The sequence below is a fragment of the Argiope bruennichi genome, chromosome X1, assembly GCF_947563725.1.
Source record: "Argiope bruennichi chromosome X1, qqArgBrue1.1, whole genome shotgun sequence".
Lineage (NCBI taxonomy): Eukaryota > Metazoa > Arthropoda > Arachnida > Araneae > Araneidae > Argiope > Argiope bruennichi.
In genome coordinates this window covers 120,697,319-120,724,691 of record NC_079162.1, presented here as the reverse complement: position 1 = coordinate 120,724,691, position 27,373 = coordinate 120,697,319, and the positions used below count along the sequence as shown (strand labels likewise).

Below are 27,373 nucleotides of genomic sequence, written 5' to 3'. Positions count from 1 at the left end.
TAGTTGAAATGCAAAGATGGAGCTAAACTAATCTTAAGACAATAATCAGGTGAGTATATTTTTGTTTGTCTTTCATATTTTCAAGTTTTTTTATTTAATTACCACTTTGGGTTCATATTTAAATGTTTTCCAATGTAAGGAATGAGAAAAAATGTAATATGAATTATAAATTGGACCTTTCTTCATGGATTCAAGAAATGTGTCTTGCTACAACAAGTCATGAACTTATGCCATAAAATAAATGTTTTGTGCTTCTTGCCACTTTGTATTTTTCATTCTTTATGCTTGTTGCTGCTGCAACGGAATATTAGATCTCATCATTCTCATTTTAATAGTTTACTGTTTTCTCAGTTCTTATTATATTTCAATTTTATTTATATCTAAAATCTCTATTACATAATGATGTCAATGCAGAATGAAATCTGCTTTCTCTCTGATGAACTTAATAATTCATCTGAATTTCGAAAAACCGAGACTGTCATTTGATATTTCAACTTTTAATTCTATGAATTTTTAAAAATAATAATTTATGGCCTTATGACTTTGTGTTTTGAATTTCCATTTTTAGGTATGAAAAGGACTTATTTTAAATGCAAAGAAGGAGCTAAACTGATCTAAAGAAATTAATCAGGTATGTATATATATGTTTGTCTTTCATATTTTCAAGTTTTTTTGTTATTTAATTACCTCTTTGTGTTCATATTTGAATGTGGTGTAATGTAAGGGATCAGAAAAATGTAACATGAATTATAAATTATACCCTTGTTCTTGAATTAAAGAAATGTTTCTTTATACAACAAGTCATGAACTTATGGTATAAAATCAATGCTTTTTGCTTTTTGCCACTTTCTATTTGCATTTTGTATGAGATCTAATATTATTTATTCTTGTTGCTGCTGCAACAGAATATTAGATATCTCATTATTCTCATTTAATAGTTTACCGTTCACTTAAAATGTTTGTATTAAAAAAGTACTTCTTAGACTGTGTCTTTTCATTTGAAATATTTGAACATTTCTGTGTGTTTTAAGACTGATTATGTTTCTCATTCCAGTATATTCTTTTCTTAGCCTTTTATAAAATTAAAAACTGAAAATATGGCTTTTTTAGGATATAAGGTATTTTCAAATGTAAAGTTTATTTTTTTGGCATATCAAGAAAAGTATGCTCAGTTATTATTACATTTGGATTTTAATTACATCAAAAATCTCTGTTACATATTAATGTCAATGCAGAATGAAATCTGCTTTCTCTCTGATGAACTTAATAATTAATCTGTATTTTGAAAAATTCAGATTGGGATTGGATGTGTACTTTTTTAATTGTATGAATTTTTTAAAATATTTATTTATGACCTAATGTGTTTGTGTTTAACTTTTCTTTAACAGTATTGCATGATGAATTTGAACATTTTTTGCATTTCATTTTATAGGTATGAGATTTATGAAAGGGACTTAGTTGAAATGCAAAGATGGAGCTAAACTAATCTTAAGACAATAATCAGGTGAGTATATTTTTGTTTGTCTTTCATATTTTCAAGTGTTTTTATTTAATTACCACTTTGGGTTCATATTTAAATGTTTTCCAATGTAAGGAATGAGAAAAAATGTAATATGAATTATAAATTGGACCTTTCTTCATGAATTCAAGAAATGTGTCTTGCTACAACAAGTCATGAACTTATGCCATAAAATAAATGTTTTGTGCTTCTTGCCACTTTGTATTTTTCATTCTTTATGCTTGTTGCTGCTGCAACGGAATATTAGATCTCATCATTCTCATTTTAATAGTTTACTGTTTTCTCAGTTCTTATTATATTTCAATTTTATTTATATCTAAAATCTCTATTACATAATGATGTCAATGCAGAATGAAATCTGCTTTCTCTCTGATGAACTTAATAATTCATCTGAATTTCGAAAAACCGAGACTGTCATTTGATATTTCAACTTTTAATTCTATGAATTTTTAAAAATAATAATTTATGGCCTTATGACTTTGTGTTTTGAATTTCCATTTTTAGGTATGAAAAGGACTTATTTTAAATGCAAAGAAGGAGCTAAACTGATCTAAAGAAATTAATCAGGTATGTATATATATGTTTGTCTTTCATATTTTCAAGTTTTTTTGTTATTTAATTACCTCTTTGTGTTCATATTTGAATGTGGTGTAATGTAAGGGATCAGAAAAATGTAACATGAATTATAAATTATACCCTTGTTCTTGAATTAAAGAAATGTTTCTTTATACAACAAGTCATGAACTTATGGTATAAAATCAATGCTTTTTGCTTTTTGCCACTTTCTATTTGCATTTTGTATGAGATCTAATATTATTTATTCTTGTTGCTGCTGCAACAGAATATTAGATATCTCATTATTCTCATTTAATAGTTTACCGTTCACTTAAAATGTTTGTATTAAAAAAGTACTTCTTAGACTGTGTCTTTTCATTTGAAATATTTGAACATTTCTGTGTGTTTTAAGACTGATTATGTTTCTCATTCCAGTATATTCTTTTCTTAGCCTTTTATAAAATTAAAAACTGAAAATATGGCTTTTTTAGGATATAAGGTATTTTCAAATTTAAAGTTTATTTTTTTGGCATATCAAGAAAAGTATGCTCAGTTATTATTATATTTGGATTTTAGTTATATCTAAAATCTTTTTTACATATTAATGTCAATGCAGAATGAAACCTGCTTTCTCTCTGATGAACTTAATAATTAATCTGTATTTTGAAAAATTCAGATTGGGATGGTATGTGTACAATTTTAATTGTATGAATTTTTAAAAATATTCATTAATGGCCTAATGTGTTTGTGTTTAACATTTCTTTAACAATACTGCATGTCGAATTTGAACATTTTTTGCATTTCCTTTTATTGGTATGAAATTTATGAAAGGGACGTAGTTGAAATACAAAGATGGAGCTAAACTAATCTTAAGACAATAATCAGGTGAGTATATTTTTGTTTGTCTTTCATATTTTCAAGTTTTTTTTTATTTAATTTCTACTTTGTTTTCATATTTAAATATTTTCTAATGTAAGGAATCAGAAAAAATGTAATATGAATTATAAATTGGACCTTTGTTCATGAATTCAAGAAATGTGTCTTGCTACAACAAGTCTTGAACTTATGCTATAAAATCAATGTTTTTTGCTTCATTCCACTTTCTATTTGTATTTTTCATTCTTTATGCTTGCTGCAGGTGCAGCAGAATATTAAATCTTATTGCTCTCATGTTAATAGCTTACTTCTAATTGCTACTTTCGCCTAAAATGTTGGCATTAAAGAAAATACTTTTAAGGCTATTTGTTTTGATGAGAAATTTTCAATCATTTCTATGCGATATTAAGACAAATTAAGTTTCTCCTTTGAATAATTTTTTTCTCGGCTTTTTGTAAATTAAAAACTGTGAAAATATTTTTTTTTAGACTACAAAATATTAAAAATTGTAAAGTGTTATAGGGAGATTAAGAGAAGCATGATAAATTGTTATAACAATTTGAATTTTAACTATAATCTCAGTTACATTCTGATATTAATATTTTTTTATTGATATAAATTATTTATGTTCCTTGGTATCTTATAAAATATAACAGACAAATCTATTAAAAAAGAGGATATATGAATTTAAATATTTGGCAAAGCAAAATTTCAATAGAGCCATATTTGCAGTATTATAAGAATATTTTGTCTCCAAGTATTAAAATCACTCATCATGCTAAAATAAAAGGAAATAATAATAATTTGCAAATAATTTCTTAAATATTCATAGAACTTTTAGACAAATGTTGAAATAAAAAGACAGAATGTAATTTACTTCAGTAATTTAAAAAATGAAATATGTCTTGAATATCAGTTTTTTATTCTAACAATTACGTGAATTTTTCTTGAACTTGTTACATTTGACACAATTTCAAATGAATATGTAATGTACATAGAGAGAAAACTTTATATTGCAATTTAATAAAACTGAATTTTCAAAACAGAAATTAAAAACTAATGAAATTCTGACAACATATGAACAATAAATGAGGTTATTAAGGATGTTCGATTTAATAATAATGCAAGTTAGTTTTCTTTTGTTGTATCATACTGCGAGTTTTAAAGAAACCACAAAAAATCGTCATATGTATGTTGCAAGTGATGAGGTTAAAAATGTCGTAAATCCGAGAACATTAGAGTAGTAATTAATTAGTATTAATTACGAATTTTGATTCTAAAACAGTTTATGAAGTTGAGAGAAAGAACTCGAGAAATGTCCGAAGTATACATGTTTTTTTCTTTTATTCTTACAGAGATGGAGAAAGGAGGCATCGCTCCTGATATAATGATTACTATATTATAAATGGAACTAAATAAACGAGAATATCAAAATTTTGTGTGAACGGAATTGGAATTTTAAATTAAATATATTATCATTTTTTTTTTTTTTTTTTGGAAATGAAAAAAAAAATTAAAGAAATAAACGTATTGTTCTACTTTGGATTCCAGAACATTCTGCAATTTCACGAAAATCAGAAAACTATCTTGTATTGCAAAATCAGCCTATACGTCTATTGAATTGTTTCATAAGAAAATCTTTCCCGAATTTAACATATTCAAAGAAGAAAGAATATTTCATGGATATGAAGTACCATGAAGACTTTGGAGACATTTCGAATTTGAAAACCATTATTAAATGGATAAAAAAGGAAAATATCTATGCAAGAATTTTTATTGAAACATTAATAACACGAAGCCCACACATAATAATTAAAATTAACAGATATAATGATTAAAAATTGAGTTAGAAAATATCATTTCATTGTTTCATGCAAATCAATACTCAAGATTAAAAAAAAAGTTTTAAAAAAATTCTGCTACAGTTTAAATTAACCAGTAAAGAACTATTGCCAAGAAAGAAAAAAAAAATACACTTTTTTGGGGGGGAGGGGATTCTTTTGTGGCATTTTCTTTTTCATTCCTCTAAATTAATATACGATATTAAAGAACGAGTCAAACCTAGGATTAAGATATCATAAGGCAATTTGCTGTTGTTGTTGATCAGTGCTTGCCTTATTGAGCACCTAGACAAATGCTTTAACGACCTAGGTTCAGGGGGATGGTCAGTTTCCCACCAAATAGAAGTTCTGCAAATTTGAAATGATCCCTCGTCTAAATTCGTAAATTTTTTCAACGAAGTGATCGTTTCATCTCTGCTAATTACAGCATCTGGTAAGAATCGCCACAGAAAAGCAAGAGCTTTCATTTTGTGCGGAGTTTCTATTTCCTTATTAATGATGGTATATGCCTGTAGAATTAAGAACATTTGATGCTTGCTTCTATTAAACGATACTTCATAACTGCTGTCATGTACTTCCGCAGCCCTGAAATTAATGTATTTTCTTTTAACATGTTAGTTTGTGCTTGCGTGCTTTGCTGTGAGTAAAAAATGGCTCAGTCTAAATTGGTGAAGACAAGACAAATATCGGAGTGTTCTATTTTTGGGAAATTTAGTGATTTGCTTTGAAGTCGAACACACTACTGACAAATCTGGTGCTACTGTTATATTAGACATAACCTCAAAATTGCTTGAGAGAAGGATACTTCTGTAAGCGAAATATGCGACAACTTAGATTCCATAATTAACAACAAAAAATGTCCAAGAACTTCTATTCCCACTGCTTCTAGAAAAAAGTTTTTATTTGTGATTTTTTTCACTTTAATAAATATATCACCTCATATAATTAATCTATTTATTTTTAATGAGACGATATATTTAGTTACTAATATTTTAAAATGAATAATAATCCCAATATAGAAATACAAATTAAAGAAGAGTTTTCAAAATTATTGTGTTTTCCCGATGTTACGATTTCTAAATTTCCCGATGTTACAATTGTAAATTTTATCTCTTTTAATTCAGCGTGAAATATCCAAAGAATGAATTTTGGCCGTACAACAGATTCATTTTTCCCCTAATTCTTCTTTTTTGTATACTAATTCATTTATTTTCGATTTTACAAATAAAAAACAATTTTCTTTTAACGCATATTTGCAATTTAATTTGAATGAATTATTTATTTATTTTTTATAAAAATAATGTAATTTATTCTTGTGTAGTATTGATTTTTTCCTCACGTATTATCAATTCATCATATTTAGTATTCAAATATTTTCATTTAATTTTTTGTGTTTGTTTTTCCTTAGTGTGTGTGTGTGTGTGTGTGACACTTCATACAAATTAATTTCTTCCATTACTGTACTTTATTTATTTAGTGCTTTCCTGTAAGGAGAAGAAAAGCAGTACCTTCATATTTTTAGAATCGCAGTCAACTTGTTTTCAAAAAAAAAAAAAAAAAAAAAAAAAGAAAGAAAAATCCTCATTATGAAGAATCCTGTACTTTCCTGCGGCTTTGTTGTACAAGAAGAACTTGTGCCTTTAGATTTGTGTGAATCGAAAAACTTGCACCAATTGCCTTTGTAGTTGATTTAAAGAATTTTGTGAAAACAAAGAATAAGAGCAGATTCCAAGTTGATTCTGTATCTGTTGTGTATTGGGAATATTATGACGAAGACCGGCAGATATTTGAGGAAGAAATATTTATAAAATACGAAAGATAGATATTTCTAGAATGAATCAAATTAGTTAGAATTCAAAAATATTTAAAACTATGGCGGGGCATGTGCCGTTGTGCAGACATTGAAGAAGCAAAAAGAATTTTTAACAAGATTTATGCAGCACTTGAAAATTCCGTTGCTTTTTCTCATCTTCGATTTGATAGAAACAGTATGCTTGTCTGTTGAGATGATCCTCTTTGTTTACAATATGGATGGTGTGAGAAACTTGTCTTTCTTAAAATTTTTATTACTAATGAGGAAAACACAAAATATTTTTCAGAGTTTAAGGTCAAATTCTTGGGATATCATCACTGAAACAAACTTAATAAGCCAGTTTTTTAATAATGAACAGTATGCATCAATACCAACATTATTAAGATATGGACTGCAATGGAAAATTTGCGAAAGCGTGTATGATGAGTATTGTAAAGCCATGAAATTTACATGGTAAGTTTCTTTGAACATTTTTTTTAAAATAAAGTTATTTTCTTACTCGTTACTTATTAATAAACTCTATTCGGTACTTGTTCGTTGTAACGGTGACCAAGAAAAAAGTTTCACCAATTTGTCGAATTCAATAGTCAAACTATATATCATGTATATATATATATATCTCATAAGACCTTAATCCGAACCGTAGAATTTTTTTGCTTGATTTTTGGTTACTCTCGATGTAAATTACTGATAATATATCACCTTCTATAAACATGTTAAAAGAAAATACATTTCTATTTCAGGGCTGCGGACGTACATGGCAGCAGTTATGAAGTATCGACTGATAGAAACAAGCATCGGATGTTCTTAATTCTTCAGGCATATTTCATCATTAATAAGGAAATAGAAACTCCGCACAAAATGAAAGCTCTTGCTTTTCTGTGGCGATCCTTACCAGATGCTGTAATTAGCAGAGATGAAATGATCACTTCTTTGAAAAAATTTACGAATTTAAACGAGGGATCATTTCAAATTTGCAGAACTTCTATTTGGTGGGAAACTGACCATCCCCCTGAACCTAGGTCGTTAAAGCATTTGTCTAGGTGCTCAATAAGGCAAGCACTGATCAACAACAACAGCAAATTGCCTTATGATATCTTAATCCTAGGTTTGACTTGTTCTTTAATATCGTATATTAATTTAGAGGAATGAAAAAGAAAATGCCACAAAAGAATCCCCTCCCCCCCCAAAAAAGTGTATTATTTTTCTTTCTTGGCAATAGTTCTTTACTGGTTAATTTAAACTGTAGCAGAATTTTTTTAAAACTTTTTTTTTAATCTTGAGTATTGATTTGCATGAAACAATGAAATGATATTTTCTAACTCAATTTTTAATCATTATATCTGTTAATTTTAATTATTATGTGTGGGCTTCGTGTTATTAATGTTTCAATAAAAATTCTTGCATTGATATTTTCCTTTTTTATCCATTTAATAATGGTTTTCAAATTCGAAATGTCTCCAAAGTCTTCATGGTACTTCATATCCATGAAATATTCTTTCTTCTTTGAATATGTTAAATTCGGGAAAGATTTTCTTATGAAACAATTCAATAGACGTATAGGCTGATTTTGCAATACAAGATAGTTTTCTGATTTTCGTGAAATTGCAGAATGTTCTGGAATCCAAAGTAGAACAATATGTTTATTTCTTTGACCTTTTTTTTTTTCATTTAAAAAAAAAATGATAATATATTTAATTCAAAATTCCAATTCCGTTCACACAAAATTTTGATATTCTCGTTTATTTAGTTCCATTTATAATATAGTAATCATTATATCAGGAACGATGCCTCCTTTTTCCATCTCTGTATGAATAAAAGAAAAAAACATGTATACTTCGGACATTTCTCGAGTTCTTTCTCTCAACTTCATAAACTGTTTTAGAATCAAAATTCGTAATTAATACTAATTAATTACTACTCTAATGTTCTCGGATTTACGACATTTTTAACCTCATCACTTGCAACATACATATGACGATTTTTTGTGGTTTCTTTACAACTCGCAGTATAAAAATGGGCTTAACGGAAACTGAAGACATTGAAAGTTTTACTGCATATCATTTAACAGTGTTTCTACATGAATTACGTTGTTTACAATCTTTTTTTTTAAATGTATGAGAAGACCTTATACATTTATTTTTTCAAAAGAAGTATTCAGCGTACAAAATTCAGATGGAGACAAAATTAAATTTGTTAAACAATAACAATTATGATTGAATAGAAGAAAACATCTAAATATTAGATATTACAAAGTTAAAAATAGGTAAAAGATTTGCAGTTAAGAAAAGCAATGATCATTGACATGGTTTAAAAATATTACTTTGCAGCAGATGCAATTAAATATATAACTGGGGAATAAACATTAGTAAAATTATAAATTCCAATGAAATATTATTTAATTATCTTATTGACACTTTTACTGAAGTCTTGCTTTTAATTTTCTTGAGAAAAAAAATCAAAATTTTTTCTATAAATATATTTTATAGATTTTATACATACATGTTCTACAGATATATTTTAAATTTGCATATCTTATAACTCTTAGCTTCAAAGTAAAATAGCTTAAAATTTTGGACTCGTATGTTATTTATTAAATCTTGTTTTCAACTTCCAAGTAAAACAAATAGTCATTATATGGATAAAAAAAAAAGTCAAAATTTTCCATCAAAGCTTTTTTTTATAAAGGTACAGCCACCGAAGTTAAATATATCAATAGCAAAAATAAATTGAAACATAAAATAATACGTAAAATGGACGCCATATTGTACATCGCGCAGCAAGCCTGTGCCAAAAATCAGTTTTTTTAAAAACACAAATATAGGAACTGTGTGTGTTATAAATTTAAAAGCTCTAAAATACAACGCAAAAATTTAATAAAAACAATGATATAAATTTAAACAATATTTAAAAAGAGTATTTAAAGGTAAATTATTGTACACACACATAAATGTCTATTCAGTGCAATAAAATCAAAAGTGAAAATGTTCAAAGGCAGCAACTAAACTTTAAAGTTAGCAAAAAGCGAGTGATTGATAAATATGTTTAAATAATGAAAAATATTTAACATTTAAATGAAAAAAGAATCTAATGTTGGAAAAAATACGTGACGTAATATTCAAATAGATTATATTTTCTGCTCTTTTCAAATCCCCAACTGGTCTAGTGGTTAGCTCGCTGGTCGCAGAGTCAATGGACCAGGATTCGAATCTGACTGCGCGTAGTTGAAATTTTGTCATGTCTGCGCGTCGGAATCGTTCAAATTTTCAATTAAAACAAATTCATTAGATTAATCAAATGAATTAAAATAATTATGCTGTAATGAAGGACTTCAAATGAATATTTGGGAGGGGAAAGGAAAAGGGGGAGCAATAGGAGAAAGGAACTGAACTCAGAATTGGAAGGGGGAAGCATCAGGAGGGAAACAACTCAACGCAGAAGGGGGAGAAGGGAAAGCAGCAGCGGGGAAACAACTGAACTCTGAATGGGGTAGGGAGGGGGTAACAGCAAGCGGATACAACTCAACTTGGAAGGGGGATAGAATCAGGATGAGACAACTCAACTCGGAATGGGTAGTGGCGGATACTCTGGAACGAATTACGCTTTTATTACGCAAGGTACCACTGTACATGTTTCTTTATATATATAAACAATATTACACAATGTGTATTTGATCAAATAAGTGATTTGATAATGATTTAAGACAATGAAGGAAATAAAGAGACAAGTTAATTAACAAATTCGGACTATGCTTCTTCAAGTGAATGTTACTTTTCACTTTAAAAAGCAATGTCCGGAATTTTTAATCGTCTTGATTTTTTGTTTTTCTTTTGCTGTTGTTGTTGTTCTTTATCGTAAATTATTTTTCACTATCTTGCCTTTGTTAAAGTTATTCATCATAATCCATTTTAGAATGAGAGCAAAGAGACATATGTCTGTTAGCAGCAAGAGAGCAGCGTAAAATAGAAGCAAACATTCTGATGAAAAATTAGATCAACATTGACTAATTATAAATTGCTCTTTCAGCATTTTAAACGAATTCGCGATGAAGACCGATGTAATGTAAATATTGTATTATTACAATTAAAATGTCAAATATTAAAGTAATATTTGAAATTTCAATGGTAATTTGGAAGATATAAAAAATTAAACAATAAATTTATTAAATAATTTTGCTTAAAATATAGAAAAAATATTTCAATATTTTTTACTTATTACTTTTTCTTGCGATCAGAAAGCAGATTTTCTTATGATTTTAGAAAAAAAAAAATTATCATTTACAGCCAAGAATATATTACATTCTACACACTTTGAATGCTGTCTTGCCTCAACTTCCCTAAAAGCATTCATTTCATATCTTTCTCGTAATGAGACATATATTCAAATAGTGCCGCACACTTGTGCCGCCATCCATGAACTGAAAATGAAACTTCGTGAAACTGGACGATAATGACCCAGTGGGTCTCAAAGTATTTATATTAATGCTGTATGCCATGAGAAAAATGAGGAGATTTAAGAGTTCCCTCAATAAATAGAGGGTTAATATAAAAATGTCTTAGGAGAGTTGCATTCAGCAACATATCCAGACAAAGAATCCGCAAAATATTTAATTTCATTCTTCTGAACAGAGCATTTTAAAATAATTCTTTACTTTTAATTTCAATAATTTTAATCCTTAAGTCTCTTTAAAGCTGAAATTGCTTAATACGATTAAGTAGTCAGATTCATGAATCGAGTTTGTGAACTGAAAAATACAAACAAACCCAGTCCTTTTATTATTATTATTTATTTATCGAGACGAACTTAAGAGTCAGAATTGATAAACTGTCCCCCCCGCTTCTCTCTAAATGACGAATTTTCAAAATGCAGATGAACATTTTGATTTTTTGTAAAATTTGCATGTGCGTACATATATATACACACACAAACAAATGCAATTTTATGGGAAACTAAAGAATATATATATATATATATTCAATGATGACCCATGAAAAGTGAATTCTCATTTCTTTTATTTCCCTAAATACTAACTCTAGGAAAAAATTACGTTTCTTTCATTCATCTATCCACGCACTTTTTATGTTTTATCTGCAAAATTTGCAGAGATATGCTCATTTTTATTTTTAGAGGGACTAATCGCCAATTTCAATGAAAACGTTTGTTTCTGAAATAGTTATTCAAGAAATAAAAATTGTCACATTCAATTATTTTTCTAGTAGTACATCATCCAATTATCTTAACCTCAAAGAAATTTACTAATAATGCATAAGATTGCTCACTTTAATTAGTCGTCAGTTGCAACTTTGATTCTATAAAAAAAAAAAAAAAAAAAAAACTTGAGAAATTGAACATTTATTATATCTCGAAGAAGCACTATAATGCCGTCAAAGAAAGTAAAATTATTTGCTTGCTCTCTAAAACAATGATATATTCAGTAATAAGGAAAGTTTAAATACGCTGAATATTTGTTCTGTATTTAATCGTAATGCCGTCCTGGTTGTGAAAGAATATAATCATCGTTTTTCGAATCGCTAGCATCCTTCTAGTAACTGTGTTTATAGAAAGAATTAAATAGCAGGATCATTTAAACTTAAATTTTGGGCTAATTTTTCAAATTACTCTCATGCTAATGTACGAATAATCAGTCCAAAATTCAACATTCTAGGACCGTCAGTGTGGAATTTATTTCAACGTAATAACTGGCATCTATAGAGAATACACTCAGTCCATGGATTATTACAACAGCTTCAGGGACAACTGCACGGTCGATGGCCAGAATATTTCAATTGGACCCAATTAATTAGGTAAAATTAAAATCCTCAATTATCTGAATATGGTGAAAAAAATCAAAATAATACAATATTACAATAATGAAAAGGAACATAGTCAAATAACAGAATATTTATTATAATGAAGGAAAGAAATGTAATCAATGAACATTTTCTTTTTTCCAGTAGCATTCCTTTCAACTGAAAAAAAAAAATTACTGCAAAAAATGCCATATTACACAAAACAGCAAGGTTTTAACTATTAATTTCTCCGTGAAAATTTCTATATATAAGTTAATATAATCTTCATAAAAAATACACCTTGAATTCTATGACTCCGCATTTTAAGAACACTCAATTCAAACAGATTAGAAATAAATATTACGTTTAATTCAAAAAGAAAGAAATGATGAATCCGGCCTGAATGCTTTCTCAAGGGTCACTCTCAGGCATTAGCGCTCTCTATATACAATGCATCTTTTATTATAGTCTATGTATTTTCTGTAGGCGGTTCAAGATCACGTTTTCTACCTCGTTACTGGTTGTCTGCGTCGTAACGCTGAGGCAGATAACAGTGTCACTCTTTCTTTTCTTTTCTTTTCTTTTTTTTTTTTTTTTTTTTTTTTTTTTTACACGGCTGCTAAGGTACTGCCAGCTTAACGTCCTTACTGAAACGTACTGGCTGGAGAAAAAAAATGCTTTGTCGAAACCATGGCAACGGAGAAAGAGAGAATATTAGGGAAAACGAGTGTCCTTGAAACGTCTACAGAAACTTCACAGACTATAGTTTGGTTCAGAAAAAAAAATATTTTTAATTTCATAATGATTGCATTTTTGATTAATTTCAATTCAAACCGATATTTAACTCATTAGATGTGGAAATATTCAATTAAAAGTACAAATACCAAGAAGAATCGCAAAATTTCCTAATTTCTTTTTTGCCAAAACTGGTATAATTTCATACAACAAAAGCTAACCTGAAACAAAGGTACTAAATAGTATATGAAAATGCGAAATAATTATTTCCCAGTTTCGCAATGGTCTCAACCATTAAACCAGGTGTCTTGGAATCCCAAATTTTAGACTGAATAATTTAAAGATATGTTGCCGTTAGTGATGGATGATCCTCTTGAAATTTTAATAAATTTTTAATCAGAAATTCTCTAAAGAAAGATAAGACACAGAGATCACTATTATCGATTTCACCAGAATAGGATTATTAAAATTTCGCGATTCAGAAAGGGATTCATATTCATTTAGTAAAAATGACATCAGGTTTAGAATTTATCCTATGTCTGTTTTTATATGGACCTAGGAATTTTGAATCGTAATTAAATTATTAGAACGATCTGAGGAAGACCGCACTCCATACAGAACGCATTAATATCGAAAATTATATCGTACGGTCTAAATAACTATTTAATGTTATCTAAAAACGAAAGTAATAGGAATATTTGCGATTTGGGCCGCCTCTTTTTTTTTTTTTTTTTTTTTTTCGTTTAAGCAACTCCTTTCATTGTTTTCTGTGTAAAAAAACGAAATATCTTTTCTTGCTCCGCCACGAAAGATCATGATAAAATGCCAATAACTATCACCTGACTAGAAAGAAGAATGGAACACTTTGTACATGATAATATTGATTATTGGAGCTGATTGAAACCTTAATCGTCTTAAATAATTTAAAATTTATTTAAAAAAGAGGGCATATTAAGTTATTTTTAATTTAAAGTTTTCAAAATTTAGTAATCTAAATATAATAATATTGACTTTTATTAATATTTTAACAAACTCTTTTATTGATTATCAACTTAAATATCATTATTATATTATCAAAAATAAAATGTTTCGTCAAATTATGGGAATTTGCTACATAAAACTGCTCACACAAATAATTAAGGTAAAAAAATTACCCGATTTCAGTAGAGATGACGAATATTTTACGAGCGGTTATTACGTTACCAATATCATAAAGTCACAAATACCAGTGATCAAGATTTTTCAAAGAGGGGTTCCTTGATTCAAATCCTTGATATGGTCTTACTGGTAATATTTCGATTACAGGTTTTGGATCACGATAGAAAGTAACAATCGATACGATCTGTCCAATGGAAGCTCTCGAACAAGACAGAAAAGGAGAAATCTGTGAATTGGTTGAAAAGTGAACGGACCGGTTATTCTTTGAATTATCGTATCATTGAATTGCATATCACTGAAATTTATCGGATCAGTGACTTCACTGGAAATTGTGAAGTCGCCACTCCACTTCATGAGTGTTTATGGGATTTTATTATTTGTAATATTTTGTTTTTATTTTATTATTTTATTTTTATTTGTATATTTATTCATACAGTAAAGATTAATACTGAACATAGATGGCGCAGTATGCGCTAAACCATATGTATGTTTGGAATGTGGGGGAGGCGCACTTAAGCTTTTTTTGTAAAGACTTCTCCCTGAGAGTTGAAGTGAAACTGGTGCAAGCAGGCACCGCTCATGTTACAAAAATTAAAAATGATTTGTATGGAATAGTGCATCATCAAATGAGAATATCGGAAAGTCAAGATCACTCTCATGAAGTGGAGTGGCGTCTTCACACTTTCCAGTGAAGTCACTGATCCGATAAATTTTAGAGATATGCAATTCAATGATACGATATTTCCAAGAATAGCCGGTCCGTTCACTTTTCAACCCATTCACAGATTTCTCCTCTTCTGTTTTGTTCGAGAGCTTCCTTTGGGCAGATCGTATCGATTGTTACTCTCTATCGTGATCCATAACCTGTAATCGAAATATCACCAGTAAGATCCTATGAAGGATTAGGAATGACGAATATTTTACGAGCGGTTATTACGTAACCAATATCAAAAAGTCACAAATATCAGTCATCAATACTTTTCAAAGAGGGGAGTGATTCAAATCCTTGATACGATCTTACTGATGATATTTCGATTACAGGTTTTGGATCACGATAGAAAGTGACAATCGATACGATATCACTGAAATTTACCGGAGCGGTGACTTCACTGGAAAGTAACAATCAATACGACCTGTCCAATGGAAGCTCTCGAACAGAAATCTGTGAATGGAAAGTGAACGGACCGGTTATTGGAATTATCGTATCATTGAATTGCGTATCACTGAAATTTATCGGAGCGGTGACTTCACTGGAAAGTGTGAAGTCGCCGCTCCACTTCATGAGAGTGATCTTGATTTTCCGATATTCGCATTTGATGATGCACTATTCCATACAAATCCTTTTTAATTGTGACTTGACATTGCATATATTCCGTTTACTACTGGCGCCATCTATTGGTAGAATATAGAACTAAAGTGAACACTAAAGAAATTACATATATATTTAATTCAAATTTTTGAGAAAATGGTGTACTCCAGTAAAGAAATTAAATAAATAGTTTTGAAAAAAAATCAATTTAAGAGGTATGCTGAAATAGATAAATTTATTCAATCACACGTTATTTAAATTAATAAATTAAATATTTATTACAATTAATAAATTTTGTATTTAATACTTATTAATAATTAATAATATGATTGAAATATTTGAAACAAATATTTAAAAATATTAATAGCAAAATTATTTGTTATTAAAAAAATAGTGGATTATGCATTTCTATGAAGGATTTGAATCACACCCCTCTTTGAAAAGTATTGATCACTGGTAGTTGTGACTTTATAATATTTGTTACGTAATAACCGCTCGTAAAATATTCATCATCCCTACATGGGAGTGAACTTGACTTTCCGATATTCGCATTTGACGATGCACTATTCCATAAAGATCATTTTTAATTGCTTGTGACATGACTGATTGATATATTCTGTTTACGGCTGGCGCCATTTATTGGTAGAATAGAGAACAAAAGTAAACATTTTAACGAAATAACATATATATTTAATTCAAATTTTTTCAGAAAATGATTTATTCCACTAAAGAAGTAAATAAATAGTTTTAAAAAAAATCCCCAGAATCAGAATACGCGGCGGTGTAAACCAATGATTTTGCCCGATTTTCTTTCATAATTGAAATAGGGTAGGGAATGGGAATATGCCTCCCGATGATGCAGATCGTAAGCGATACATTGACAAGTCTTGTAAAAATTCATAAACACCACCCGTACTGAGAAAAAGTTTGAAAAAATTTAATACCTGAATGAGATATAAAACCAAAATAAAAATTCCAGAATTATTTTTGCATAGCCATGCTTGTGACTTCTTCTGCCTTTTGTTAATATATTTTTTTGCAAGAATTATTTGGCAACAGCGAAGTATAAACTAGGTTTTGTTTTTGAATTACTTATTTTGTTTATTAAATATTATTTTATGTTAAAAATTTAAACATTGACACCTTCCGCTCTTATTGTTTTATTATCACAGTGAACCAAACATTTTTATAATAGTGCTTTTATCACTTTTTAAAACTCTGCATGAAGCATAAACAATTCTCTGTTGAAATAGTTATGCAATGCGTCCTTGATCTTTGATGTGAAGCATTTATATCTTGACAACCTTTGAGTTATGAGATCAATCCACTATTGACAGCTTAGTATCTCTGAACAGTTCTACACAGTTGCGTCTTTTGATATTGTCTTTCAAAATGCCTGAAGCCTGGTACATGGATGAATCCTCAGAAGACCCGAGAACTGAACATCATTTAAATCCTCCTCAGTTTATCGCAATCGAAAATTTATATGATTTGTCGGGAGTAGAATATTGGCGAGTGAGTTTATTTTAATATGTTGATCTTCAAACTGCGCGAAATTTCTGTAATGCACCTTTTAGCCTGCCATATGTTTGCCAATAAAATTGCTGCAGATTAGCTGATAGTTACAAATTTTCATAAAAAAAATTATATGTTGGTGAAATACCGCATTTCACAGCAGAAATTTATTGTTATCAAAAGAATTTGGTACTAATTTTTATTTGATAGGATGCTGTTTTTGCGAATTTTATTTAAACAGTCGTTTAGTCGAAATTTTTATTAAACTTTTAAAGTAATCATACTGCACGGCAAGTAAATTTAAATTACTCAATATTTTGGTTGATTTTAAATTTTTATATGAGTGTTGTGGTGAATTTCTTTAGTTCAGTTTTGATGCAATGATTATTCCATTTTGTGTGATAGCATATAATGAGAATTTTAACTAAGTAATGTAGTAAAATTTTGCTCATATGTCACTGTAATATTAAGTTTTAATTGTAGATTTATTTCTAAGTTTGAGGATGATAGAGTTTGTATCATTAATATGCATCCTCAATTTTTTAGTTAAAATTTACCGTGTAATATTTTTTTATTTATATTCTAATGATTATAACATTAAAATTTATATCTCTTAAATGATTAGCTGTTTGAAAGAAAGTATATGATTTATATAATATATGTAATTATAATACTTGTTAAAAATATATCTGTTTAGAATAAAGAAATTTGATAATTGCTCCTTTCTTATTTCTTTTAGTTTGAAAATGTGGGGGGGGGAATATGAAAAAAGCATTTGGGGGCTGATTATTTCTTTGAAATTCGTTAATTTAAAGTATTTTAAATGCATGCATTTTTGATAAATGCCACGTCATGATGAAATGATTCCTAATTTTTTTTAACTTTATAATATGTTTAAAAGTAACTTGGTGTTGTTATATAGTGAGTGAACATAATTCTAAAGAATATCAATGTAAAACTAAGGAGATAACTCAAAATGGAAATTACATGAATTCTATATCAATTGTTAGTTAAAGAATAAGATTTGAAATATTTTAGTATATTGAATAAAGAAATATTTAACAAATCAAAATAGATAAATTTTAATGGTACATGAAAAACTACATATTGATGTTGGATTAAGTACATTAAAGAAAGAATTAGATAAGTTGATTCATTTAACTTATGTAAAAGTTTTTTTTTTTCATTGATTTCATATTATATACATTGGAAGATGTATGTGAAAATTTTTTATACATTGCAACTTCCAGCAGTAATCTGTCGCAGAGCTAGATTAAGTCCAATAGGGATCCATAGGCAAATCAGTCTACACCCCCCCCCCTTTTTTTTCCCATCTTAACTCTCAACGTACTATTTATATATATATATATACTTTTATTTCATATTTATATTTTTGAAGTAAAAACGCATATTATCAATAATTGAATTTCTGTTGTTTATCTTGCTTAAATTAATTAATTGTTAATTTATTTCAAATTTATTTTCTTATGTTTCCTATTATTAAAAATAATAATTGAAAATTTGTTATTTAATTAAATATTTAAAATTATTGAGTTACATAAATATTTTTCTATATAAGACTTTTTTAAGAAAAAATTTTGCAATAAGAAAGTATATTTAATTTTTAACTGAATGGTAAAAAGATGTCAACTTTTTAACACATTCTAAAGTTTCTTTAATTAGGGGATCAGACTTTATTAAGTTAAAGAAAAATGATATTATTTTGCAAAATTATGAAAATTTATATTTTAGATTTGATTTTTCATTATATTAGGTCTAATTTCGTATCTAACTTCTCTCCATTTTTTATTACAAACTTTGTTAAAATATTGTAGATTTGTTTTTGTAATACATCATGTTCATTGGCCATAATAGCCAGAGAGCTTAGGCTTTCTTGAATTGTTGATAATATATAAAGTCTTTCAGTAGCTTTAGTTTTAATAAATTTTGTTTACTTCTTATATTAGTGACCGTAAGACATCTGTAAATTTTTGTGCTGTCATTACATTCCATAAAGCTGAGTGTATCATATTATCATGTGTCAGATTGTAAAAATCTATTGCAGGCATTACTTTTTCTTCATGTTTTTTTTTTTTTTAAAGTTTTTTCTTGATTTATATAAAAAGTATTATTTCATCACCAAATTCAGATTCAATATCCTCTGGATAATATTCTTGAAATTTATGAACAGCTTGCTTAATTTTGATGCTGCTTCTTTTTGGAAAAACAACTGAAAATCCTAATATAATATTATTTTTATTGTAAACTAATATGCTTTGAAAGCTCTGAGCATAGTTATATCCAACATAGACAAATGCATTAGCTATTAGTGAATAGTTGTATGTATCAGTAGATAGTTAGCTATCAGCTGATTAACATAGACTATATGTTAATCAGCTTTTCTTTCTCTATAATGCCTTCAAAATGTTCGTTTTTTCCCCCTTTTTACTTTTTTCTTGTATATCAACTTCATTGCTGTATTAAGCAACATTTATTTCATTTGCCTTCTCATAATTGTCACATATATATTTTCTGGTGTTAAACATAACATAAAACATTGTCATAGAATAATTTTAAAATATATGTTGTTCTACAAAAATATTTAACCTCTTTTTTAGTTTTTCATGTACAAGAAAGAAAGTAAAGCATATTAGTTTGTCTCTTTCATGTAAAGAGAAAGTATTACAATCGTCAAAAATTCAAACTGAAGATTTTAATGAATCTTCACATTTCAGATATCCCTAATTCAGAAAAATACATTTATGTAATTATGCTCGTCTGTCCATCTATCTGTGACCATGGTAACTCGGAACCATTTTGAGCTAGGCGGGTGAAATTTGCTATTCAGACTTAATACAAAATTTTTAGATTTCTATTTAACGAAATCCATTCTGAGGAAGTCTGACTATGGAAATACAAGTAAAAACAATAATTACAAAATGGATAGAGCTAGATAAATAATAATTGCTGCACAAATTTAATACTTAAAATATAGGCCCAATTAAATTTGAGATCAAATCTGTCTATGGATTGATTGTCTGCGCTTTTGGAAACATGAAAATGTAATAATTCGAAAATTCACAACTTAGGTAAATGAAATTTTGTAGTATAGTCTTAGCTTCTAAAGTGTATAGATTCTTATCAAATTTTAAATAAAATCCGTCAAAGAGTTAATTAAAATACATATGCGGTTTTCTGATATTTATGTATTAATTGATCCCCAAAATCATCAAAGATCGCTAAATTATATGTTTTTTCATAATTATCTTTCCCCAATAGCATGCAATTAATGCACAAGTACCAGTTTTCTCTTCCATAAAGCTCAGAGCGCTTATATGAGGGCCTTGGAAACTAAAAATTTGTGCACTCATGATACTCACTATTTTAAATAACATCAAAAATTTTATAATGGGGAGGGGTGTCATTTAGACATTCATGAAGGAGTATATAAGAAAATTTCAGGATGTGATATTTATGAACCATTTGATGTGTTTTCAAAATAGCTGATGCTGACAAAAAAATAGAATGATGCATATTTTCAACAGACAAAAAGAATACAAAGTTCCCAAGCATTTTTTTCCAAGCTGTGAATAACTCATATAATTATCATAAGATGGTGAACATTCTAAAATTCCCTGAAACAATTTATGATTTGAATAATGTAATTATTAACATAATATATAATAGGCATCTGTATTTAACGAGGCTAAGACTATGGAATTTAAAGAATGAAAATGTTTCATTGTTTAAATGTAATTCACTGAACTTAACTGATTGCCAATTTCCTTCCTGAATCTAAATATTATTTGCTGTGGGGACAACTTTTTTTTTATCTAGTTGCAAAGAATTAAAAAAACTAAAAAAAAAATGGTTAAAATCTACAGCTGTTAAGCACTTAGTATTAAACATTAGTATTCATGGATTCACCTTTTTAGAAAACTTCCCCTCTTTTCTTCCTTTGTTAAATGACACAGATCATCCGTATATTTTTTGTAGTATAAATTTTGATGAAAGTTATTTATTTGTAAAAGTAAATAGAACTTTACAAATACTGACAAACTATTTTATATTCAAATCTGTAGCTACTAGACATTTTTTGTAGGTATATATTTTAATATTTAGGGCATATTATATATTCTAGATTGATGTTGACAATCTTGATAAAGAAAAGCAATATGATGAACTGAGGAAAAGTAGGGGCTATGATTATGAAGATTTAGTTGAAATTTCAAAGGACACCTTGCCTGAGTATGATGAAAAGGTAAAACTTATTATTTTTTTTTTTAATTGTAAAGCATGGTTTCATATTTTGCTCTGCTGAGTTATTTAGTTTATATCTTTAACTAATGTTATTGCTTGCATATATTCTAGATCATACTTAACAAGGGCTGCTTTTGCACAGGCATTTTTAAAACTGTAATATCCGCTGCTCTTTTTTCATTGTATGAATTAAATCACTAATATATTTAGTTTTGTACATAACATTTAACTATTGGAAGTATGTCTTTTTGTGTTATGAAAAGGCTTTGTGAGTAATTGCATTTTCTCTCAGTCGCAGTTCACTTCTTCTGTGCTTGTGTGATGACAAAGCATAATTCCCCCCCTTTTCAGAGATGTTAGAAATGGGTTTTTAACATTTTTCAACTGTGAAAAATGTTTTGTGGTAAGAAAATTTCAAAATAACTGAAGAAATGGAAGATTGTTAATAAAAATTAGTTGTAATTAAATCTGAAGGAAATTCTTTAAATACAAATGATTTTTTTTATAATTTTCATTTATGACGAAGGAAGAATCTAAAAGAAGGCACTCTCAAAATTTCTTTGATCCTATTATTATTCTATATAATCCTTATCCTTTTTTTTTTTTTTTTTTAGTTTAACTGAATTGTTTAAGGCTTAGTAATTTTAAGGAACACAAATTCTTAAAGAATTGCAATTTTATGTCTATTTATAAGTATTGCAGCATTCCTGTAAATATATGTAATTAAGTTGACCAATTATACCTCAATTTAAGAAGACCAGTCTTTCATTTGTATGTTCTTACTTTCTTTGAAAAGTGTCCTCCCTTTCGATGTTTGAAGACTAATCAGTAAATCTCCATGTTCGATCCAAGCCAAGCCAATCTGTTCCATATAATGTGACATATATGCAGTTCACATGATGCTTTATCTAGGCTCAATACTGTGTGGCTAGATGCTATTATGAGACACATGTGCTCTGTACAGACAACCTTGTTCAAATATTGCCAATATATGGTTAGAAGTTGATGCATTAACAAAAAATATTTATTCAGTGAAGAAATACGCATTTAAATGATAATAATTTAGCATGTAAACATAATAACAATATAGAAAGTTACAAATATTTTTATTTTTTATTTATCATACTATAATATATTTTCCAATTTTGTTGAAATGAATGAAATGTTCATTTTATTTATATCCTCTTTTTTGCTGTAAAAATTGGTCACAATGTAATAGAATAAGTTAATGTTTTTCTTTCTATGTGGCCATTTATATTACTGCTTCAAAGATTGAACTATGCTTTTTAACAATAAAAAGACTGAAATATATTTTGAGGCATATTATGAACCAGGATAGTTATATGCATTTGCAATGATTCCATTAAATTAAAATGATGCCAATATATCTAAATGGATTGTACCAAAAAGGATTAAACATTAAAACACTCCTATGATTATATTTCACACCACTTATTACTATTGTTGTTGTTGCAATTTTACTACAGATACTCTAATAAGCTGCATTGCTTAGGCAAAGGTTTCAATTTTATTTCCTCTTTTCCTCAGCTGTCAATTTCATTTTCAACCCAACCTTTTAAAAGATTATGTTCTAACCCTACAAAATATAGATTTAACTTCGATTTTGAGTCTGAGTTCATACTTATTTATTTCTCCAAGTTTATTATATAAAATGTCATTATATACATCAAAAATTTCATTTAAGTTTCTTCTAGTTGTAACTGTAATTGCCTTAACATTGTACTAATCCAAAGTACACTGATTAGAAGTAGATTTTATAAAGCTATTCATGGATAATAAATATATCCCAAGTTTTCCTCAACAAGATGCAGATTCAAATACAAAATTTGATTCTTATAATCATCTTTTATAGTGACATACACCATGCAATTCAGTAAGTCATCCATAAGTTTAAAAAATTATGTTGATAAATTGAATTTATTTATTTGATTATCCTCACCCCCCATTTTTTACACTCATTGCATTGGCTGCTTCTTCTATATCTAAATCTAAAGAAGAATATTTGTTCTTAATTTTCCAATGATTCCCTAGAATTTAATCTGAATAATGAAGTGGCTCCCACTCCCATCTCACTTCTATCTTTTAACTTTTTCTGTTTTTGATGCATCTGTTTCATTTAAGCTTTTTCAGCTGCAAAACATGGCCATTGAATGTGCCTGATTCTTGAACAAAAATTATATTTCCGAGAAACAAATCCAGACTTCTCTTGAAGATTATCAGTCCCTGTATACCACAAACAAAATATCTGTATACTTTGCTTGATTACTATATTTGACAACCCCACCCCCTGCCATTTTGTTAACTGCTAGCATTACCTTGGTTTCTTTTTCCATAATGTCATTTTCCCTTTTAAGAGCTTTTTCTCATAGTCAGTGTTATCTGTGATTTTTTTTTTGAGACCACTGTTATTTTTCTCAAGTAACTAATCTAATACCATTTTATCATGTAACGCAGTAACTAAAATATTGAGCAACTTAATATTCAACATACTGTTATTATTATCACAATTTATAGTAAGTACTCCGAGTACCGCAATATAAGTATTTTTACTATTCCTCCTTGTTCTGCCTTCAATTTATAAACTTGTAGCCGGAATGTGTGATTCATTGCTTTATTGTTTAACTTTTTTATTAAAATATTTCATTTTTTAACAATAATAAAAGCTTTCAATCAAAATCTGTTTTAAACTGGAGATAAATAGATATAATAAGACATAGGTTGCAATAGTTCTCCTTTGTGTGATCTGTTAATGTTTTTTCCAATGGTATACATATTTTTGTTTAACACTAAAGTAATTTATAAAAAAAATATGAAATATTTTTTTGATTTTGTTTTAAAATAAGGTCAGCAACATCTTTATCATATAACACCGGTTTCATGTCCATACATGTGATTTTTACGAGTATCTTGTTATGTAAATGTATATTCCAGATATTGGCAAAATGATTTTTTTTTTTTTTTTGCTTAAATTTATTTTAAATAATATAAAGAATATGTAAAAGTTTAAAAATATATACAAAAGTGAAGTTAATTATTGTGACTGATCTTGTTATTTTTACAGATCAAAGCATTTTATACGGAGCATCTGCATACAGATGAAGAAATACGTTTGTTCCTAAAGGGCAGTGGATATTTTGATGTTCGGGATAAGAATGATAAGTGGATTCGTATTAAAGCAGCAAAAGGCGATCTTCTTGTTTTACCTGCTGGTATTTACCACAGATTTACTCCTGACAATAATGTATGTATAATTATTTCCGCACATCAGTGACAAATACTATTATTTAATAATTATAAAAAATACCTGTAGCTATAAAAATAATATGTATAGGGCAATTAGTAAAAGGCCTTAAATTCAAAAAGGGCTTTTAACAACATTTCATGTAACCAAATAGTAATTGTGTATCTATAGTAAAGTGATTATGTTGAATTTATAGAGACTGGTTACAGCACTGTTAGTGGTGAAATAAGGAAGTTACAAAAAATAACTCATAAAATGAAGGAAATCGCAAAAAGGTCCAATTAGAAAAATGTACACTATACCAGAATAAAAATACAAGAAAAAGTTTCATAGATTTATCTGTAAAATTAGTGAAGACATTGCGATTAAAATTATGTATTTTTCATAATGTAAAAAAAGGATTCGTCTAAAATTGAAAAATGTATTTACCGGTATTACCGTACTGTTTTTTTTTTTTTTTAAAGTTAAGCACTAACAAAGTGAAATTTAAGCAATAAAGAAAGTAAATATATATATGTAAATAATGATAATGATCTGAAAAATTCTCTCTGGGGGGGGGGGGGCTTCTGAGGATGCTTTTTTCAGTTTTAAAACTAACCCTTTTTCAGGTCACAGAAAATTCGTAATTTTAATAACAAATATCTCCACCAGTTTTACAAATAACACCATGAAGCTTTTTCCTGTGCTTTTATTATGGTATATGTACATTTTGCTAACTGTACATCTTGACCAATCTCCTTTATTTTATGTGTTATTTTTTGTAACTTCCTTATTTTGTCTCTAGAAGCGCTGTAACCTCTTTCAGTAAATTCAGTATGATCACTTTACTATAAGTACACGTTACTTACCGAATGTCTCAAAGGAGAGGCAAGTTTGTGTGCTGGTAAATAATTTTAAACAAGATAAGATTGCAGAAAGAAGGACTTTCCTTTTGCCAAATTGATGAAAGATTGGATATAAAAATTTATGCTGCTGTGTACTATTGCTGACAGGTTTGCATTATAATATAACATCTACAAGGATTTATGAGAAACAGTTCTATCACATTTTACAAGTTCATGTGTTTTACTTCTCATGTGTTTCTCATTTATTTATGATCTTAAATATAATTTATTTTATGCATTGATGCAATAAATACATAGTGTTATTTTCACTGACTTGATGAAATTCCTTTTAGTTGTTAGATTTAGTCTGTTAATGTATAGTTTGTGTCATAATGAGAAAGGAATTTCCCCCAATTTTGTATGTAAGGTAAGGATTATATATATATATATATATATATATATATATATATATCAAATTAACATGCATTTAAATTTTTCCTGGTCTTTTAAAATTGTTTGGCTTATTAGTAGATTTGTATTTTCCTTGATGTATGTTTTTGTAAACCAAATTTGATTTCTTTTGATTGGGATAATATGTCAAAAATTGCTAGATATTTGTTGGTGGTATTAATAACTGATTTGAAGTTGTATTTCTTTTCATGAAGATGCTATCAAATAGCAGGTTTACTACTTTAGTCCTAATTATTATGCAAATTTTTAAAAAGAATAAAATACGCCCATTTTTGAATATTGAAATATTTATTATTTATATTTATTTTTTTATTATAAGCATTGTGCATTTTTATAGTTCCATTTTTTTTTATTATAATTAAAATGGTTAGCAAACAAAATTATTCCCTTAGAAAATCATGATAGAAATAAGTGAAGCTAACTTATTTTTCTGCATTTATCTTCCATTATAAATAGAACTTGAATTTGGCAGTTAATGAATATATAATATGCCGATGTTAGAGACGAGGAAGCAAAGTGCAATTGTAAAATCTATGATACTATTCTTTAATCAATTTATATCTCAGTTCAGTATTTTGTAATTCTGTTCTTTAACAGCTCTTTAGAAGAAAATGCTAGTTCATTAAGAAGAATCTTGAATACATAATCTCAACTAAAGCCCTTTTTGTTGTACTTGATTATATTCGCTGTATTTTAATGGCAGATTAGTAATTTCTATTTTTAGATAAAACAATGAACATTTATTTTCTGTATTCAAAATACTTTTATTACTACAGTAATGTCTTATTTATAATAATTTTCTATCTTTTTTAGAACTATGCCAAGGTAATGAGGCTCTTCTGTGGAACACCTGTCTGGAAAGCTTATAATCGTCCTGCTGATGATAATCCTGCAAGAGTAAAATACTTGAACACTATTGCTGCTTCAGCATAGTTATAAAGTAAATTGGTGTGAGAAAACACCCTGATTGATCATTATTTTGTATAAAGTTTTCTGTTAAATTTCAATATAATTTTCTTGGGAGTGTTGGAATACAATTGAGATGAATAAAATTTTATTTTGCTAAAAAAAAAAGTCTGGCCAAAATTTTTCATTAAATTGGTTTAGTGTTTTTAGTGAATGTTCATCTATAATTTTGCTGTTATAAGATTGTTTAAATTTCATTTGCATTTTATTTATAAAAAAATTCATGGAGATAAGCATTTCAAAAATTCATTGGTTATTACAAAACTATTACAGAATAAACCAAAAAATATTTCTAGACCTATAAAATATATCATAGCAGTTACTCGTTAAAGTTTACGATTTATGTGTCTGAAAATAAGAATCTACTGGATTGAGTAAGAGCCATCGATATCAAACACTAAAATTTTTTAATTAATTGAAAGATTAAATTGCTGCCTTTTTATTCAAAAATGGTTGTTTACTGCAATCCAAAGCTTTTTT

At 27.9% G+C, this 27,373-nt stretch overlaps 2 protein-coding genes across 3 annotated transcripts; both read left to right on the top strand.

Moving 5' to 3' along the window:
• Positions 1-2,059: 2,059 nt before the first annotated feature.
• On the top strand, positions 2,060-7,968 carry LOC129958922 (uncharacterized). 2 transcript variants are annotated; one of them, XM_056071665.1, is made up of 4 exons: positions 2,060-2,086; positions 2,906-2,959; positions 6,269-7,057; positions 7,348-7,968. In XM_056071665.1, the coding sequence occupies exons 3-4, from the start codon at positions 6,726-6,728 to the stop codon at positions 7,754-7,756; spliced, it is 741 nt and encodes a 246-aa protein (XP_055927640.1). In that variant the 5' UTR covers positions 2,060-2,086; positions 2,906-2,959; positions 6,269-6,725; the 3' UTR covers positions 7,757-7,968. The 2 variants fall into 2 exon arrangements, with proteins under 2 accessions (XP_055927640.1, XP_055927639.1); XM_056071664.1 differs by lacking the exon at positions 2,060-2,086 and having other exon boundaries at positions 2,861-2,959.
• An 8,783-nt stretch (positions 7,969-16,751) lies between these two features.
• Positions 16,752-27,001, top strand: LOC129959028 (acireductone dioxygenase-like). The gene is made up of 4 exons (XM_056071799.1): positions 16,752-17,110; positions 21,252-21,371; positions 24,453-24,632; positions 26,741-27,001. The coding sequence occupies exons 1-4, from the start codon at positions 16,988-16,990 to the stop codon at positions 26,858-26,860; spliced, it is 543 nt and encodes a 180-aa protein (XP_055927774.1). The 5' UTR covers positions 16,752-16,987; the 3' UTR covers positions 26,861-27,001.
• Positions 27,002-27,373: the final 372 nt, after the last annotated feature.